This window comes from Trematomus bernacchii, unplaced genomic scaffold (genome assembly GCF_902827165.1).
Source record: "Trematomus bernacchii unplaced genomic scaffold, fTreBer1.1, whole genome shotgun sequence".
Lineage (NCBI taxonomy): Eukaryota > Metazoa > Chordata > Actinopteri > Perciformes > Nototheniidae > Trematomus > Trematomus bernacchii.
Window position 1 is genome coordinate 104624 of NW_022987772.1, and position 17313 is coordinate 121936.

At 38.9% G+C, this 17313-nt stretch overlaps 2 protein-coding genes across 4 annotated transcripts in view; one reads left to right on the forward strand and one right to left on the reverse strand.

Moving 5' to 3' along the window:
- Positions 1–13816, reverse strand: part of LOC117497019 (golgin subfamily B member 1-like) — a 50765-nt gene extending 36949 nt beyond the window's left edge. For all 3 annotated transcript variants that reach the window (XM_034148908.1, XM_034148907.1, XM_034148906.1), the window contains exons 1-10: positions 13675–13816; positions 11453–11512; positions 8858–9034; positions 6930–7067; positions 6620–6730; positions 5373–5528; positions 4332–4511; positions 3650–3772; positions 3132–3245; positions 49–316 (exon numbers count right to left, since the gene is read on the reverse strand). In XM_034148908.1, the coding sequence (XP_034004799.1) occupies positions 49–316; positions 3132–3245; positions 3650–3772; positions 4332–4511; positions 5373–5528; positions 6620–6730; positions 6930–7067; positions 8858–9034; positions 11453–11497 (1312 nt within the window). In that variant the 5' untranslated portion in view covers positions 11498–11512; positions 13675–13816. The remainder of the gene's footprint in view (positions 1–48; positions 317–3131; positions 3246–3649; positions 3773–4331; positions 4512–5372; positions 5529–6619; positions 6731–6929; positions 7068–8857; positions 9035–11452; positions 11513–13674) is intronic.
- A 1392-nt stretch (positions 13817–15208) lies between these two features.
- On the forward strand, positions 15209–16319 carry LOC117497020 (guanylyl cyclase-activating protein 2-like). Its single transcript, XM_034148909.1, has 4 exons — positions 15209–15409; positions 15563–15712; positions 15942–16041; positions 16129–16319. Exons 1-4 carry the CDS (start codon positions 15209–15211, stop codon positions 16242–16244), a joined length of 567 nt encoding a protein of 188 aa, XP_034004800.1. The 3' UTR covers positions 16245–16319.
- Positions 16320–17313: the final 994 nt, after the last annotated feature.

Below are 17313 nucleotides of genomic sequence, written 5' to 3' on the forward strand. Positions count from 1 at the left end.
TCCCTATTCTCCATCCTGTCTCATGACTGTTCTTGTATTTTAACCCACCTTCCAGCTCTGCTATCCTCTGATTGGAGGCTGAATCACTTCCTGTTTCCTCCTCCTCTCTGTGAGTAGGAGGTGCAGCAGACCTCCTGATCTCCTGCTGCTTCTGCTCCATCTGCTCCTGGAGCTCCTCCTTCACTCGCTGCACCTCCGCCTGCTGCTTCTCCATCAGGTCTCGCAGCTGCGCTCGCATCACGTGCTTCTCCGCCTCCATCTTGGACTCCAGACTCTCTCGTTCCACGTGCAGCCGGCGGAGACGCTCCGTGAGCTCCTGTGGGGAGAAAGGACAACGAGGGGAAAAAATGATGAAACACAAAGGTCTTTCCGTTTGTTTTTAATAATGTTCCGTACTCTTTATTTGTAATCATTGTTGTTGTTTGTTCATGTTTATAAAACGGACAAGTAAAATCAAGCAATCTGATTGGTTCTTAGCCGTGGTATACTGAGCGTATACCACGGGTAGAATTGTAAGTTACTTTTCACAACAAGTCAGTATCCCTCCGCGTCTGAGATAAACAGTATACAGTTGGGCTGAAAAGCAAACTGCCTGCAGTTTGCTTTTCAAACTGGAACAAGAAAGCAGCGGAGAAGTAACGGGGCAGAAACCCTCCTTTTTACGCAACGGTCCAGACATAGACATCAAACGGCAAAAACATATTCAGTGTGCAGTTCCTTTGGCATTAGGGCAGGGATATTTAGATACTTTCCAAGGTTTGACATAATGAATTGTGCTACTTTTAAAGCAAGCAACCATGTTTTCAAATCTGTAATCAAAAAGGTCCGCAAAAACATTTAAGATCCTCCGGGGGGGGGGGGGGGGGGGGGGGGTGGGTCTTACTATGGAGGAGTGGATTGAGGAGTGCCTATCTCCAGAACAAAAAGCACCTAAACGACGACATGTAGAGCTACGTGAAGAGCAGGTAGACCAACTGGAAAAGTATCACCATTCAAAAGCTTTCTGATGCGGGTCTTGAAACAAAGCAGAGAAATTATGACCGTTAGTGGCCACAGGTGCGAAAGCTCTCTCCAGAGCTACTGGAAGCCGAATCTCGGGGACCGGAGAAAGTGGAGCAATATTCTCGCCACGCCAAGCAACAGCCTAGAACAACCTCAGCCTATACAAGTAACCACGTAAGCCATGCTACTGATGCTGGACAGTTTTTCAGTGGGTGCACAATAAACGGCAACATACACATTAATGTAAATAAATAGCCAAATAATGGATCAACGCTCTCTGTCTAATATGTTCGCTAGCTGTTGTTAGTGTTGTTGCATAGCAACCACCTCGCACTATGTTTCGTGCAGAAGGCAACAGAGGGACTATTTTATTTTGAACATCATTATTTACTAATAAAAACTATTTAAATTAGAGTGTGTATTTTTCTTTCATATTGCCACACTTGGTAACCGTTTTATAAAAGCAATAGCTCACTTCAGGCCGTGATATATGCTCATTATATCACAGCTAAGGGGGTTGTCGACCCTCCGCTTCGCGTCGGGCCGAACCACGCCCCTTAGCTGTGATATAATGAGCATATACCACGGCCTGTCGTGAGCTATTGCTTAAATATAGTCTTGTTCTGTAAAGCACTTTGGGCTGCATCTTGCATAAAATATACAATATAAATAAAGACTATTATTATTATTGTTTTTATTATTATTATTGATTGGGTAGTTTCATTTCTCTACATATTTGAAGAGGAATGCCTTTTACATTTATCAGGAGAGGAAAGTATCTGGATCTCATCCTATAGATACTAGGCGTTGTATTAACGAACATGATGTAAGCCATTCCTCATACTCCATACTGTAAATGTAAAGTCCTCTGTTTATTTGTGTTCAATGATACCTCTTTTATAACTGCAAAGATAATCCCCTTTAAATTCTGATATAAGTCACATGTACTTACTTATTGTTAGGAAACCTTTCCCAATTTGGGATCAATAGCGTATATCTTATCTTAAAGGTCACCTATTATGCAAAATGCACTTGTTCATGTCTCTTCTACATCACCATGTGTCCCCTCTTTTCCATGTCTCTTCTACATCAACATGTGTCCCCTCTTCTTCATGTCTCTTCTACATCAACATGTGTCCCCTCTTCTTCATGTCTCTTCTACATCAACATGTGTCCCCTCTTCTTCATGTCTCTTCTACATCAACATGTGTCCCCTCTTTTCCATGTCTCTTCTACATCAACATGTGTCCCCTCTTCTTCATGTCTCTTCTACATCAACATGTGTCCCCTCTTCTTCATGTCTCTTCTACATCAACATGTGTCCCCTCTTCTTCATGTCTCTTCTACATCAACATGTGTCCCCTCTTCTTCACGTCTCTTCTACATCAACATGTGTCCCCTCTTCTTCATGTCTCTTCTACATCAACATGTGTCCCCTCTTTTTCATGTCTCTTCTACATCAACATGTGTCCCCTCTTCTTCATGTCTCTTCGACATCAACATGTGTCCCCTCTTCTTCATGTCTCTTCTACATCAACATGTGTCCCCTCTTCTTCATGTCTCTTCTACATCAACATGTGTCCCCCCCTCTGTGTGAAGAGACTCTGAAAGTTTCAGGAACAAAGATTCTCTCTCTTTTTGTCCTGATCCATTTATATAAAAACCTGTCTGAAAATGAGCTGATCAGATTTTGGCCACTTTATGATGTCATAACGATGTGTTGGCTTGTGTAACCATTAGCCAATCACCAACCAAGGTAACCCCCCCCCCCCCCCACCTTATCACCTGAATCTCCTCCTAGAGCACCATTGTGTTCTTTTTAACCAAATCTCTCTCAGAGGGGCGTGGGGAGGGGCTCCTTATTTTCATCTAAAGTAACAGACAGAGAATCAGCACTTTTGAAACAGGGCTGAAACAGAGGGGATTATGGGATGCTGCAATGATCTGTTTGGTATTTGGAGCCAAACACTTCAGAGACATGTTCTGTATATATCTGAGACCTATAATATATTGATGAAAAACAGTATAATAGGGGACCTTTAAACCCCTTTGTCTACTAAATTTGATCCAGTGATGTTGGTCAGTATCAGATCGATCAGTGCACCAAGAGGAAAGTAAATGTTAAGGACCTTTATCTGTTGGTCCCTGCCGTCCACTTCCTGCTGGAGGACATCGATGACCTGAGTTTTTCCCAGCAGCACCTCCTCCTTCTCATAGAGCTTCTGCTTGAGAGCCTTCAAGAGCTGAGCAGGAGACAAAAGAAGTGTTTAAACTTTGAATTACACAGAAACATGTGCCTACAGTAACAGGGTTCCTTCAGGTTTCACAAACTCAAATTTAAGACTTTTTAAGACCTTTTTAAGACCACTTTGAATAGAATTTAAGACCTATTTCACGGCAAGAAAGTATGAAGGGAAATTGCTATGAAAGAAGAAATATGTCCCATAATTACTTACAAAGTAAATGTATTCACGTTCAACATAACGATGACTGATCTAGACGTGATCGCAACACAGAAGTACCTTTCAAGGTAAGGAACTGATAGTTTCCTTTAAACAGAATTACATCTTACAATAAAGCCATGAAAAGTACGTAAGTTGAGTGTTTCCTCACTGATTCATTAGGTCATGAGTGTGGTTGTCTCTACCTGCTCTATGTCTGCGCTGGCGTCAGATTTTGCTGCCAGCTTAAAGAGCTCCTGCTCGTGGATCTGGTTGATCTCCGTCAGCAGGTTATCTTTCTGAATGATGATGTCTTTGAAGGTCTGGATCTGGAAACAAACACAGGGAGCATCAGACACAAGAGAGAGACACGTCTAATAACAAAATACTGAACAACAACATTCTACAACAAAGGCAACACTGTCTGCATGCAATTAATCAGAAACAGACTACTAATCTGTGGGGTATTTAAATGTTGTGACAATTGCTCGATTTAAAATAAAAAAAATGAAAGATACTAAAATTATAATAATACATGAACAATAATAAATAAATAATAATATAAGTTAAACTAAAATGTCCAATAATTAAAAGCATTGATGCGATATTGAGGCTGAAAACACGGTTTAAAAAGGGTAGACAGACAGACAGACAGACAGACAGACAGACAGACAGACAGACAGACAGACAGACAGACAGACAGACAGACAGACAGACAGACAGACAGATAGATAGATAGATGGATAGATGGATAGACGGATAGATAAGTAATTTATTGATCCCAATTCGGGAAATGTTTGCGTTGCAGCAGCATAATAACTAACTAATGAATGATAATGAATCCATGTCCCTCTGCATCAAACAGCGGAAGCAGAAAGAGTATCTTACGTTCTGTTTGAACATGTTCTCCTTCTCAGTGTACTGCTCCTTCTCTGAGTCCAGCAGCTCTCTGAAGCTGTCTCTCTGCTCCTGAAGGAGACTGTAGCGCTCCTCCGCCTCCCCCACCTTCCTGGTGAGGCTCTGCACCAGCAGCTGCAGATCCTGCATCGCCCCGCCCTCCTCCGACACCTGAGGAGGAGAAGCACCGCCCGGCATTAAGTATGCATTAACAGGGAAACTGCAGCACAAGGCAAAGTAGATTAAACACGTTTTAATAAATGCCACTCAGAAAGAAAAGCATCCTTGGGTTTATGAAAGTCTTACTATTTATGTTTGTAAACTTATTTTTCCATTTTATTTTCGGTTAAAATCTTACTCAAACATTTTTTATTTAAATAAATAGAGAATTATATTTCTTACAATATTAAAGGTAGGGTAGGTAAGAATGGAGAAACCAGCTCGAGTGCGCTAGAATTTGAAATTACACAACCGGAAAAAATCTGCCCCTTCCTTCAGACTTCCTTACAGAGCCCCTCCTCCAACACACACGAACGCGCACATGACCAATGAGGGCACGAGATAAGTTTGTGCACAGATGGAAGGCTGACAGGCAGGTAGGCCATCCAGTTATTTTAGCCGGGCCGGTTCAGATGATTGGTCGTGCTTTTTACAGTACTACGGCTTCCACAGATGACATTTTTTGTCAAAGCATTTAATATATTCATTGCTATCGGGATGTTAAGAGCATTTCATGGAATATAACAAAAAGTGTTTCTGAAGTGAATTACCTACCCCACCTTTAAGACTTAAATAAGATGGATTTAATATCCTCAGGCACCCTGGATAAACATGCGTTAAAGCATTGTGTTGTAAATAAATGAATGAATACATAGGAACAGTGTATCCTCTGTAATTTCTTCTCTCTTAATCTCAACAGAAGAAAACATTTGCAATAAAATGGTATTAAAAACAAGGAGAAACAAACTATACTACATATAATGCTTCTGGCATTGGCTGGTGTTCACAGCCCATTTGTGCGAGTTGTTATACCTGTTGTTGTGGTGCAGGTGTGATGGGCTGATCTCCTGACAGAGCAGACTGCAGGTGAACGATGTACGCCTCTTTTTCTGCCAGCTTCCTGTCCTTCTCCGTCAGCATCATGTCGATTTCCTCGCCTCGCTGCCGCTGAAACTCCACCTCCTTACTCTACAGGAAATCAGTCACAGAACACAATGAACACCTGGGGAAACCTCAGTTAATCAAACCTACAAACCTTACACACAAAAGGCAGATAAACCTCTCGAGGACTAGGAAGAACTCCTCGAAAAACATCTCAAAATGTAACAAGAACAGCTGCTAAAACATGTGCATATTTTGTATTATCTGAAAGGAAAGGAGATAAGAAATAATAATGCATTGTGAGTTAATGTATATCTTTTACCGTGCTAGAGTAAATGGAGATGCAGTTGTTATTTATACTGTTACTTTTCATTAGTTAGTATTTTGTTCCTCTACTGCAGGGGTGTCAAACTCAATTTCATCGCGGGCCACATCAGCGTTATGGTTGCACTTAAAAGGGCCGTTTGTAACTTTAAGACTATATAAATATACATATATATATATATATTTAATATATATAAAATAATGTATAATATTACATTATTGCCTGTGCATTGGATTATTATCGGATAGGGTAATAACTTCATAATTAACTACGTCTGAAAGCAGAAGTCTAGGGCAAATAATTGCAAGTCTCTTCAGTGAGAATTTCACAAAATGATTTAAGAAGAAAAGCCAAATTCTGGAAAAAAAGTCTAAATTACAAAAAAAAGTGACATTTTGAAGAAAAAAAAGTGACATTTTGGAAAAAAAGTCAAATTCTGAGAAATAAGTCAAATTTGAGATGCATTGTGGGACATGTAGTTTATGGGCAACGTGCTTCTGTAAAGTGGAATGTAACTGTATAATAAACATATTATATTCTTTCAGAGCTCTTGTGGGGCCACAGAAAATGAAGTCATAGGCCGGATTTGGCCCCCGGGCCTTGAGTTTGACACCCCTGCTCTACCGGGACAAGGAGGGAATTTTGGGATTGTAGCTTTGCAGACAATTTTCATGCACAAAAAACCTTTATAACACACTACAGGAAAGGGAAAACCCCAACATAAGACCTCTCTAATATCCCTAAGTGTATCTGTCATATCTTGTGTTTCCTTGTCTCTTATTCCGGTTGCTGCTCTGTGACCTGAATTTCCCTGTGAGAATTAATAAAGGTTTATCTTACGAGGACACATTACCTTTTTCTCCAGTTCCTCCTGTCTTTTTGCGAGCTGATGTTCCAGTTCCTCCACTTTCTTCTTCAGCAGGACGATCTTCCCCCGACTCGCCTGCTCTCCTTCTGACGAGCCCTGCAGGGACACAAGAAGAAAACATTGATAAAATAAATCAGGAAAACATTGGATTTCATTTGACCAGAAACACGACACAACTCAGATTTGCATATTACTCTGTGTCAGCTAGTCCAGAATGTCCAACCCAAAAACAACACCCTTTAGTTATATATACTACTTTTGATCAAATGTAGTTTGATGATCAGATTTTCCGAACCTTTTTGCCGTGTGTTGGCGTTCCCTGGCCTCCATGTTGTTTCTTCAGCTCCTCCAGCTGAACGTTTAGAGACGTCACCTTCGCTTTGCTCTGCAGGCGCAGCTTCGACAGTTTGGATTCACAGGCCTCCTTCTCCACCTGGGTCACAACAAAACATCTTTATTATAAATCGTGCACAGGGGGAATTGTTTTCACCAAGCATTATGACTTCATTATGAGACTTAAATTGTAGGATTTTAACAGATTTTCTCGTTCAAAGACGGTAAATATCGGCTAATGGAAAAACTGACTTTGCATGAAGACTTAGTTCATCGATCATTATAAGAACATTTGAGGTTCATTTTTGCTGCAAACATGTCCTTTGACAGAGATTTTAAAATAATATTGTAGGAGCCATGAAACATATAGTAATGCGTTTTGTTTTAATTGTTTTAATAATTTAATATTTGTTTGATCACTATTGATTGGTTGGCTTGGGTCACATGGATATGGGCAGCACTCATTATAATCCTGTCCACCTGCGTGAGGTGTGTGTGTGGAAGAGAGGGTGACACAGGGCCGTTGTACTTTTTGTTGACCGCAAGATGTATGATTGCTTTGATCATTATTATTACAATGTCTGATCACCGCGTTTTATTCATTAAACTACATTCCAATTCAACAAAGTTTTGATCTCAGCCATTACTCTTTTTTAGCGTGTCATACAATATCAAACAGGTCCGGCCTCAGCCTCTCAGCGACTTTGTTTGTTTCCTGCTGTCGCTATAAATATGATGAAGGTTATAGTGGAGTTTCAGTTCCTGGTAGCACACCTCACACCAAACAAATACTTTTATCACATCTGGAAATCTAATCTCACCTTCCTCTCGTTATTATTGTGCAGCAGACTTCACCTTGGGAGTTTAATAGTTAACTAGATGCAGGTTTTTTTTAACCAAATGATCTCAGTCGGTGACTAACAGCAGCAGGAACTCATGTGACCAGCTGTGTGTGGATCAGTCAGAAACTAATCCTCCTCACGTGGGCTTCACATGTTGCTTTTAGTACAGAAAAAGAATCAATATGATAAACAAACAGTGACTAATGTAATCAGAAGCTCCATAATTAAAACCAAAAGGAACCGCCGTGCTTGGGATTATTGCTTTTGCAGAGCTCATGTTTTAAGTATATATTCATAAAGAGTTTTAAAATATATAATATAGATAATATACATCAAATGAGACACATATTAAAAACTAAATGCAGGAGGAATTCAACTCATGGATTACATAATCACTGGCTTCTATTTAGCACAGAAAGGTGGTGGAAAGTTACAAAGTACATTTACTCAAGTACCGTATTTAAGTACAATTCTGAGGTACTTTACTTGAGTATTTTTATTTGATGCTATTTTAAACTTCTACTTGCCTACATTTAGGAGGCAACTGTTGTTCTTTTACTTCACTACATGTTTTATTTGAAAACATAAGTTACTAAAAAGGTGATTATAAATGATACAAAAATTCAATCAGCTGTTGAATGATAATTTTTTTATCAAAGTCAACTTTGTCAATCTTTCTGTTTGTGTGTACAGACAGAGAGATCGAAATACCGTTTCCCACAATCCCAAATATAAAAATAAAAATATGTAAAAAATATGTAAAGAATATGTAAAGAATATGTGTATATCCTATATCAACAGACACATTTATACATGTGCACACATTAAGATGAAAAAACAGTCACTTCAATATCTTGGGGTAATGTACATTAGTGCAAGACTGTCCGTAGCAGCGTGAAAAAGTGTCTGAGTGTCTGGGTGTTATAACAGGTCGAACATGACACTGTGCTTTTCAACACTGCTTTACTGTCTTTAAATATCAGCACCCTGTTTGATAGAGGCCTCATGAAGACAGAGCGGGGGGGGGGGGGGGGGGAAGTGTCCTCACCTTTAGTTGGTCGTCTTTGGAGCGGAGTGAAGCATCTTTCTCTCGGATCATCTCCTTCAGCTGAGTGACCAGCAGCTCTGTTTGGGAGAGACGCTCTGCCATTTCCTCGACAGGAACCTCTTCACCTCCTCCTCCTCCTCCTCCTCCAGCAGGAGCTCCTCGGGGAGAGCCGGGACTCTGGGGGGGGGACAACAACATATCGATTTAATATCAATATCATGACAAGAGATAAGAAACCGTCTTAGATTTGGGATAGAATCAGATTATCTTTATTGTCATCACGCATTGGTATAAAGAAATGTTGTTGCTTGCTTTATATTCTGTTATTGCTAATTTGTAAATTCAACATGTATATTTTCTACTTTTTGGTTTATTTCTAGTCTTTTTAATTTGTATTGTACAATGCCATGTCTTTTTATGCTGCTGCAACGCAAACATTTCCCAAATTGGGATCAATAAAGTAGTATCTTATCTCTCACTGGAGAAAAGACACAAATATGAAAAATAACTGAGCTCGATTGTAAGTGTTAAAGGTCACGACTTTACCGCTAGAAATAAGACACACTATAATATATATAAAAAACAGAATGAGAGCCAAGATGCTGCTTCTGCACGCACCGCCATTTATTGTAATATGACAGGAGTGTTGTCTCTTCCTGGTTTAAGGTGTATTAAAGTAAAGTGATGTCATTTTCTACATTTAAAAGGCTTTTCTAGCTATTATTATTTTACTTCACTCACTTAGTCTATCATCAATATGTCAACGTTACTGAGGATTAGCCTTCAAATCTATGTTTGTAATATGTTGTAAAAGCAACAATAGTTAAGTCGTAATGCTGTGAAATGAGTCAACATTTTAGCACTTCCTGTCCCCTGGTCTGGAAGTCAATGGTTTTTTTTAATGTGTTTTTTGTTGTTAGCCTGAAATAATGTCTGTGGTTAACACTAGCTGAAGAGATTTTTATTCTACGACATAAAACACATCAGTAAATACCCCACTGGTGTATTTAAAAATGGCGGTTGCTAACAAGTGTCCAACATTAGCCACCTTTAGCTTAGCAGTGACGTGAAGTCATGTGACCGTGCTGTAGTTCCTTTATAGTCCAACATTAGCCACCTTTAGCTTAGCGGTGGTGACGTGAAGTCATGTGACCGTGCTGTAGTTCCTTTATAGCCCAACATTAGCCGCCTTTAGCTTAGCGGTGGTGACGTGAAGTCATGTGACCGTGCTGTAGTTCCTTTATAGCCCAACATTAGCCGCCTTTAGCTTAGCGGTGGTGACGTGAAGTCATGTGACCGTGCTGTAGTTCCTATATAGTCCAACATTAGCCACCTTTAACTTAGCGGTGGTGACGTGAAGTCATGTGACCGTGCTGTAGTTCCTATATAGTCCAACATTAGCCACCTTTAGCTTAGCGGTGGTGACGTGAAGTCATATGACCGTGCTGTAGTTCCTATATAGTCCAACATTAGCCACCTTTAGCTTAGCGGTGGTGACGTGAAGTCATGTGACCGTGCTGTTGTTCCTTTATAGCCCAACATTAGCCACCTTTAGCTTAGCGGTGGTGATGTGAAGTCATGTGACCGTGCTGTAGTTCCTTTATAGTCCAACATTAGCCTCCTTTAGCTTAGCGGCGGTGTTGAGAAGTCATGTGACCGTGCTGTAGTTCCTTTATAGCCCAAAATTAGCCACCTTTACCTTAGCGGTGGTGTTGAGAAGTCATGTGACCGTGCTGTAGCTCCTTTATAGCCCAACATTAGCCACCTTTAGTTTAGCGGTGGTGACGTGAAGTCATGTGACCGGGCTGTATTTCCTTTATAGCCCAACAATAGCCACCTTTAGCTTAGCGGCGGTGACGTGAAGTCATGTGACCGTGCTCTCGTTTCATTATAGCCTAACGTTAGCTTTTTACTTCAAAAATCGCAAAGTGGTGTTAATATGTAGAGATTATCCTGCTGAACTAAACTTGTTGTAAGTATCATAAACGTTTGTTTGAAAGATTATTTTCTGCAATAATCCAAAATCCATGGAGGGAACCAGAGAGATGCTGCCTTCAGGGTCAGCCTACAAAAATACGTCATCACTGCACCTCTCCAGGCGTGACTCTATAGGTAGATTCAATAGGATGAGGGTGCAGTGGGATTAAGTCTGGAGCGGCGACCCCCCCCACACAGGAAGTGAGGTTGTTTCAGACAAAGTCCCGGGCTCAGCAGATATCTGGACATGAAACACACTGCAAAGCTTTGGCTGGGTTTCCTTTGAGCTAATTACAGTTAGGTTGCAAGATACTGTAACATGATATTATAGCTGAAAAGGGCTGAGTAATGTTCTCACTGTCAGTACTGACTTAAATCAATGGTCCCATGGTCTCCTCTGCATTAAATTTAAGTTGAGGAATCGCTGTGATTAGGAACAGAGTGTGAAACAATTCCACAAACTCATGAGTCATGACCATAGCAACATTTTGTTGAAATTTCAGAAACGCACTTAAGTTTGTTCTTCAGTGAGCTTAGTTGAAGAACAAACCATTTCAATCAGATATGGAAATATTTGGCTACAAACATGTACATAATAAGATAAGAAGGTATACTCACTGCAGATCCAGGCTCTCCCTCTTCAGCGGAAAACCATTTCAGCATGGTTTCAGTTTAGACCTTAAAAACACACAGTAAATAAATAATTTAGAATCCGTAAAAATTCAATTATTTGCACATTCCCGATACAATATTGCACATTTCCACATACAAGTACAACTTTAAAAGAACTTCACAGCTTGTATTTGTCACGGTTTTCATTGTATAATTTGTATTTATGTATTCTTAGTATTTTCTTCTATTCTACATTTATGATTGGTTTTGGAGTTTTTTCAACTATATTTAATGTTACTGGGTTTATGTTATGTCAAATGTTTTTGATGTGGTGTATTAATAATGCAAATTCCTTTTAAAAATAAACTGGTTTAGTATTTATTTCACTTTACAATTCTGTCATGTTGTAGATCCAGGACATTATATGTTAAAAAAATGCATCTAATCATGAACATGTGTAATTTTAATCATTGACACATATGATACATGCTGAATGGTGGTATGAGTATAATACAGAGGATAATAATACAGAGGATAATACAGAGAATGGTACAATCTCTTAAAAGACTGACGCTGCGTTTTAAATAGCCATTAAATGAGCTGTTCTTCCATTGCAGGCAATATAAGACTGCGCTATCTCTGTGTTTAAAATATTTACAAGCTCACTAGGCCAGCAGATAATGGCAGAAGGAGCACAGGCTTTCAGGTCAGATCATCAAGTCATTCAAGTGTGGGATGTAGGCCAAACCGAGACATGACCATAAAGCATTTACTACACACTGTGTAGAGCTGGGTTCAGGCTAAATAACAGCAGCTGGAAAACACAACCATGTTTAAAAGCAGGCTGACTGACAGGTGTGGCTCTGGGTAATTATTGTAGCCAGTATCCAAACAACCAGGAGATTACACTGGTGACTTGAGGCCTGTTAAAACACAGACGGGGTGCATTACCAGCCAATTCACTTAGCCGTACCCACGTGATACAGATAAATCAGGTCAGACTGGTCCTCAGCTGCATAACACTTAAAACCAATGTGGATATTTGGTATATTTCCAGAGATTCTAAACGACTTGAAGCAATTTATTACACACACACAAGATGAGCTTACTTAGTTATGAAAATAACAAGCACACAAGCTCAACAGAAGCTGTTATGGTTGATAAATTAACTACTTTATCGAGTACTGATATATTCTCTTGACTATTTTATCTCCTTGTTTTCCTTTAAATCTTATATATCATGTGTGCTGCATGTGTGCAAAAAGGGTATAGACGTCTGACCTGTATTTAACTTCTTGTTTTCGGTTCATCTTGGGTTTATGTGACACATCATGTGTATGAAAAGTGCTATACAAATAAAGCTTTCTTCTTATGGGGACTCATTTATTTTAAATTAGCAGATTATTTGGGTTTATATAAATATTTTTATTTTTATTTTTTATTCCAAATGTTTTCTTTAACTTCTTGTGTTTGGAAAAATATGCTATACTATTTTTATTTTATTATTTTATTCTACATTACCCTGTGACTAAAACAGTTGCACATGAGTGTTAGCTTGTAGCTTGGAGGACATTTAATGTCAAATAATGTACAGATTCATGAATATTAGTGATTTTATGGTTAACATAATAAAAAGCAGATGTGGCTAAGTCTCCAAAGAGTAGGACTGATGATGCATTTAAATGAATGAGCGATGTAATCCTCACTCTTTATGCAATTCATTTACACAAGATGAGTTCACTTATTTGTGATTAGCAAAAGAGGAGCACATTTTTACTTAAACGTATTAAGGATATATATTAATTTCAATGTTATTGTATTCTTTTATTGCACATTGGTACTTGAAATCCTTATGTTTATATAATTATTTGCATTAAAAAACTAAAATAATATCGCTTTAAATCACATTTCAAACCGACGTTTGCTAATGTGCTAGCTTGCACCTCCAACATGCTATACTGCCCGACTTATTTACCCGTACCACGGCTCATTTAAACCACAAATGCATCACACTTGCCCCCAGAAAAGGGCCTCATGATTTGGGGTAGGCATCGCCGAGAAAGTCGGGCAGTTATTTTCAAAAATACCAGAAATAGCTGACGTTAATCCAGCTAGCTAACTTTATCTTGCTGACATGCTAATTTAGCTAGCATCTTTGACTGTCCACTTGAGAAATTAGCTCGGTCAAGCAAGATTTAACCCATTAAATGTCACTTTTAAGTGCTTACCGGATTCACAACTTCATGAAGGATCCACCCAACACCTCACAACGTTGAGGAAATCCCGGTAAAATGCATTTTTATTCCACTTAGCGACGAAATTGCAGAGATATTCCTGGGTCACGTTTGTCAACAGACAACTGGAAGGAGAAGTGCGCATGCGCAGTTCTGTCACAGTGACAGATCCCGGAAGCGTCTGTCGTTTTTCCATGTTGCATTTCTCCAACCCAGTTGGCATTTAGCCACGCCCACTTCTGCATAACGACGGCATCGACGAAGCGTCAGAACGTTTTCGTCTTGGTTTTCGTCCCATGCAATATGAATTTGACAGCCTCAGTGGTTCATCTTAATACTAGCAGTATATTCCTTGGTGTAGTGGACACCATTACCATGGGAAAATGCTCTAATAAATACATCAGAAATTGCATACAAAGTGTAAATCTGCCCAAAGGAAGATTCTTCTTAGCTTCAATTTACGTAGAAATCAATTGGAAACTAAAAAAACGTCATATTTGAATGCACTTTTCTATTTGACATTCTTATGTCTATATACATATTTGTATTCCATTTAAAAAAGAAAATCTCCCTTTACTGCAAAGTTTTACTTTAACTTGTTATGTAAAAATATTTGTATTCAATAATTGTTTTATTCCACATTGTTTCTTAAGCTTCTGATTTCAATATTTGTATTACATTTTTATTCATTTTATCCTGCTTCTACTTACTTATTTATGTTAAGTAAAATATTTTTAAACTTTTTTATTTTATTCTATTTCAACCAATGTTATCCTTTTATTCCACATGTTTACTTTAAGTTTTTATGTTAATTAAAAAATGTTTAACCTATTTAATGTATTCTTTATTTTATTCCACATGTTTACTTTAACTTCATATATTTAAATACATCTTTTTTCAATAATATTTTATTTCACATTTTTACTTTTACTTCATATTTGTTATATAAATAACTGTTATCCTATGCTCCTAGGACATTAATGCCCTGGTTCTGAATTACTGTATACAGTTAAAACAGGTGCACAGTGGGGGCTTTTGGGTGTGTTTCTTGACAGCAGCATTAATCAGTGAAGTGCTTTCTTATGTATTACTACATGCATGAGGCACTGTAAGGTGTGCAGACCACAATCTTCACGGCTTTGACGTCAAATGTTTTTAATCTGGTTGAGGGCTCAGCGGTGGCATTTTTCCTTTCTACACCTCTGTTCCTGTCAAAGAGGCAAAGGGGCTGCTGCTTATAAGCTAATTTATTAATGCTCAGTAAAGATTGGTCTGTCTTTTTCTTCAAAGCAATGGAGTTGTAATGTTTTTTGGAAGAACAGAGTTTAAAGAATTAAGGTTTTCTTATGAGGGATTTGAAAAAGGTCACAGAGTCAATTGGATTTGTTTTGCAGGTCAACTTCGAATAGCCCGCGGTGGGTCGTCTGCAGATGAATGATGTCTACTGCACGGGGAAGAATGTGGATTACAACTTGTCTTTAGGATTTCCTTTATTTTAACTTAATTTTGCTGCTTTTTCACTTAAAATATGGGTCAAAGACTGAGTAACTTAGATAAGGAGGTGACTCTCCAACACATGCAGGAACTCTACCGCAAATTTGCCAGCGATTGTCCGAGTGGAAACCTGCACCTGCACGAATTCAAGAAAATATTCGGAATAAACAGCAAATCCACGGAAGAAGAATCCGCATACATGGACAATGTTTTCAGATCCTTCGACACAAACCATGTAATGTAACAGTGTCTTCTTGAGTGTGTGGTATTGATATAAATAGACATTATTTTTGCTGCATTGCTGGATAAAGTGATGTTGACTAATCGCTTTTTTTCATTTAACATTTTATGAGTTTCTGTGTGACTGATATATCCTGTTTTTCCTCAGGACGGTCATTTGGACTTCATGGAGTACGTGGCAGCTATTCATCTTGTCCTTCGTGGGAAACTAGAAGACAAATTGAGGTGGTCGTTTAAAGTTTATGACAGAAATGGAAACGGCTGCCTGGACAGACAGGAAGTGAGACACATTGTCACAGTGAGTATTCAGTTGTTGTAATTAGGATTTCGTGTGTGCGTGTGTGTGTGTGTGTGTGTGTGTGTGTGTGTGTGTGTGTGTGTGTGTGTGTGTGTGTGTGTGTGTGTGTGTGTGTATTTTGTTGCTTCTTGTTATTATTTCCTACGTTACATAATTGATTGTGAATTACTGCTCAACTTTTATTTAGACCTTTGAAAAACAAGTGTGTTTATTCCCTGTTTCAATTCAGATTATCACCAAGATAAGGACACACGACGAACGGGACGTCTCCGTGGACGTTGATGGAATTTGTGACAGAATATTTGACTCGGTGGACAAGAATAAAGACAGTAAGTTTACTATAACACAACCATCTTTCTTCTTGTGCTGTTTTACTTTGATCAAATTAAGATTGTGCGTCCTTCTGTGTCTCTTAGGTCAGATTACTTTGGAGGAGTTCATGGAGGGGGCTGAGAAGGACCCTTGGGTGTTGGAACAGCTCAAACTGGATATCGGGCCCTGTGATTGGTTCATTGATCGGAATGAGAAGTAACCCTGACGTTATAAAGAGGATTTATGATATATAACGAACACAAAGTGGCAGTAAAAGTCTGCCTTCTCACTTTGGTGTCAGGTAAACGCTCAAGTTGGGAGGTTTTCGAAGGAATCAATCTGCATCGTGTTGTTTTCAATGGGAGGACATTTCTTCGGTTGTGGGAAATGCAGAACAATGGAAGATGCACCTGAATTTTCTAAGTGAAGCCTCTCAGTTGTACAGAGTTTGAGGACACAGACACGTCATGGCTGAAGACGTGTTTTGACTAGAAACGTTTTTTTATGCCTGGAAAATGGTGAATGGACACCTTTGACATACCTCTTGATGTTCACTCATTCAGATTCAAAGTGGATGCATGGTTTTACCCTCCTTATTTATAATGACAAAACACCTAAAACATATTTCACTCTGTATTGTAGCAACATGTAACTTGTGCTTGTTTTCTGTAAGTGAGATTGGTTGTGATTTATTTTTGTTAAATGTTAATGGTGTTGTTAGCACACGACTTCAAGACAATACGATATGATGATATTTTACTCTCAGATTTAGTCTGAAATGTTCCATCACAGCAGCTCCATTTGCAACGTCAACGAGGACCAATATTAAGACAAGAATTAGGGAAACAGACATAACATTACAATCACTGAAGGCAGTCGAAGACCCTTTAACCTTTAACTTACATTTGATCGATTAAACCTTGTATTTAATTTGAGGATTGACTTCAGTCTAACTTTATTAAATGGTGGGACCCTCTATCGATTTAATGGTAACAATTACTGTTCAGAGATAATGTTAATATGTTTTTCATGGTAGGATGGTTCATTGAGCTCTCACCCTAAAGCGGTGGACAAACACTTGTGCCCAGTACAATACTGTACAACTCTCAATCACAGAGGTAAATAGCAGAAGAACAATGTGTCAACTCGCCCCAAAGGATCTAAGGCAGCGGAGAAAATCAATTATTGACAAATAATAAGTCTCTCTTTAATGAGATTACCTGCAGGTAAGCCATCTTCTTAGAGAAGCACTTCAAGATATAGGGACATACACTTATTCACTTTCTTGA

What these genes read in the sequence shown, in the direction of transcription:
- LOC117497020 (XM_034148909.1), top strand. Translation starts at nt 15,209, where the DNA reads ATGGGTCAAAGACTGAGTAACTTAGATAAGGAGGTGACTCTCCAACAC. An exon ending in GATCCTTCGACACAAACCAT is followed by an intron (nt 15,410 to 15,562) that starts GTAATGTAACAG and finishes GTTTTTCCTCAG; the next exon opens with GACGGTCATTTGGACTTCAT. An exon ending in AAGTGAGACACATTGTCACA is followed by an intron (nt 15,713 to 15,941) that starts GTGAGTATTCAG and finishes GTTTCAATTCAG; the next exon opens with ATTATCACCAAGATAAGGAC.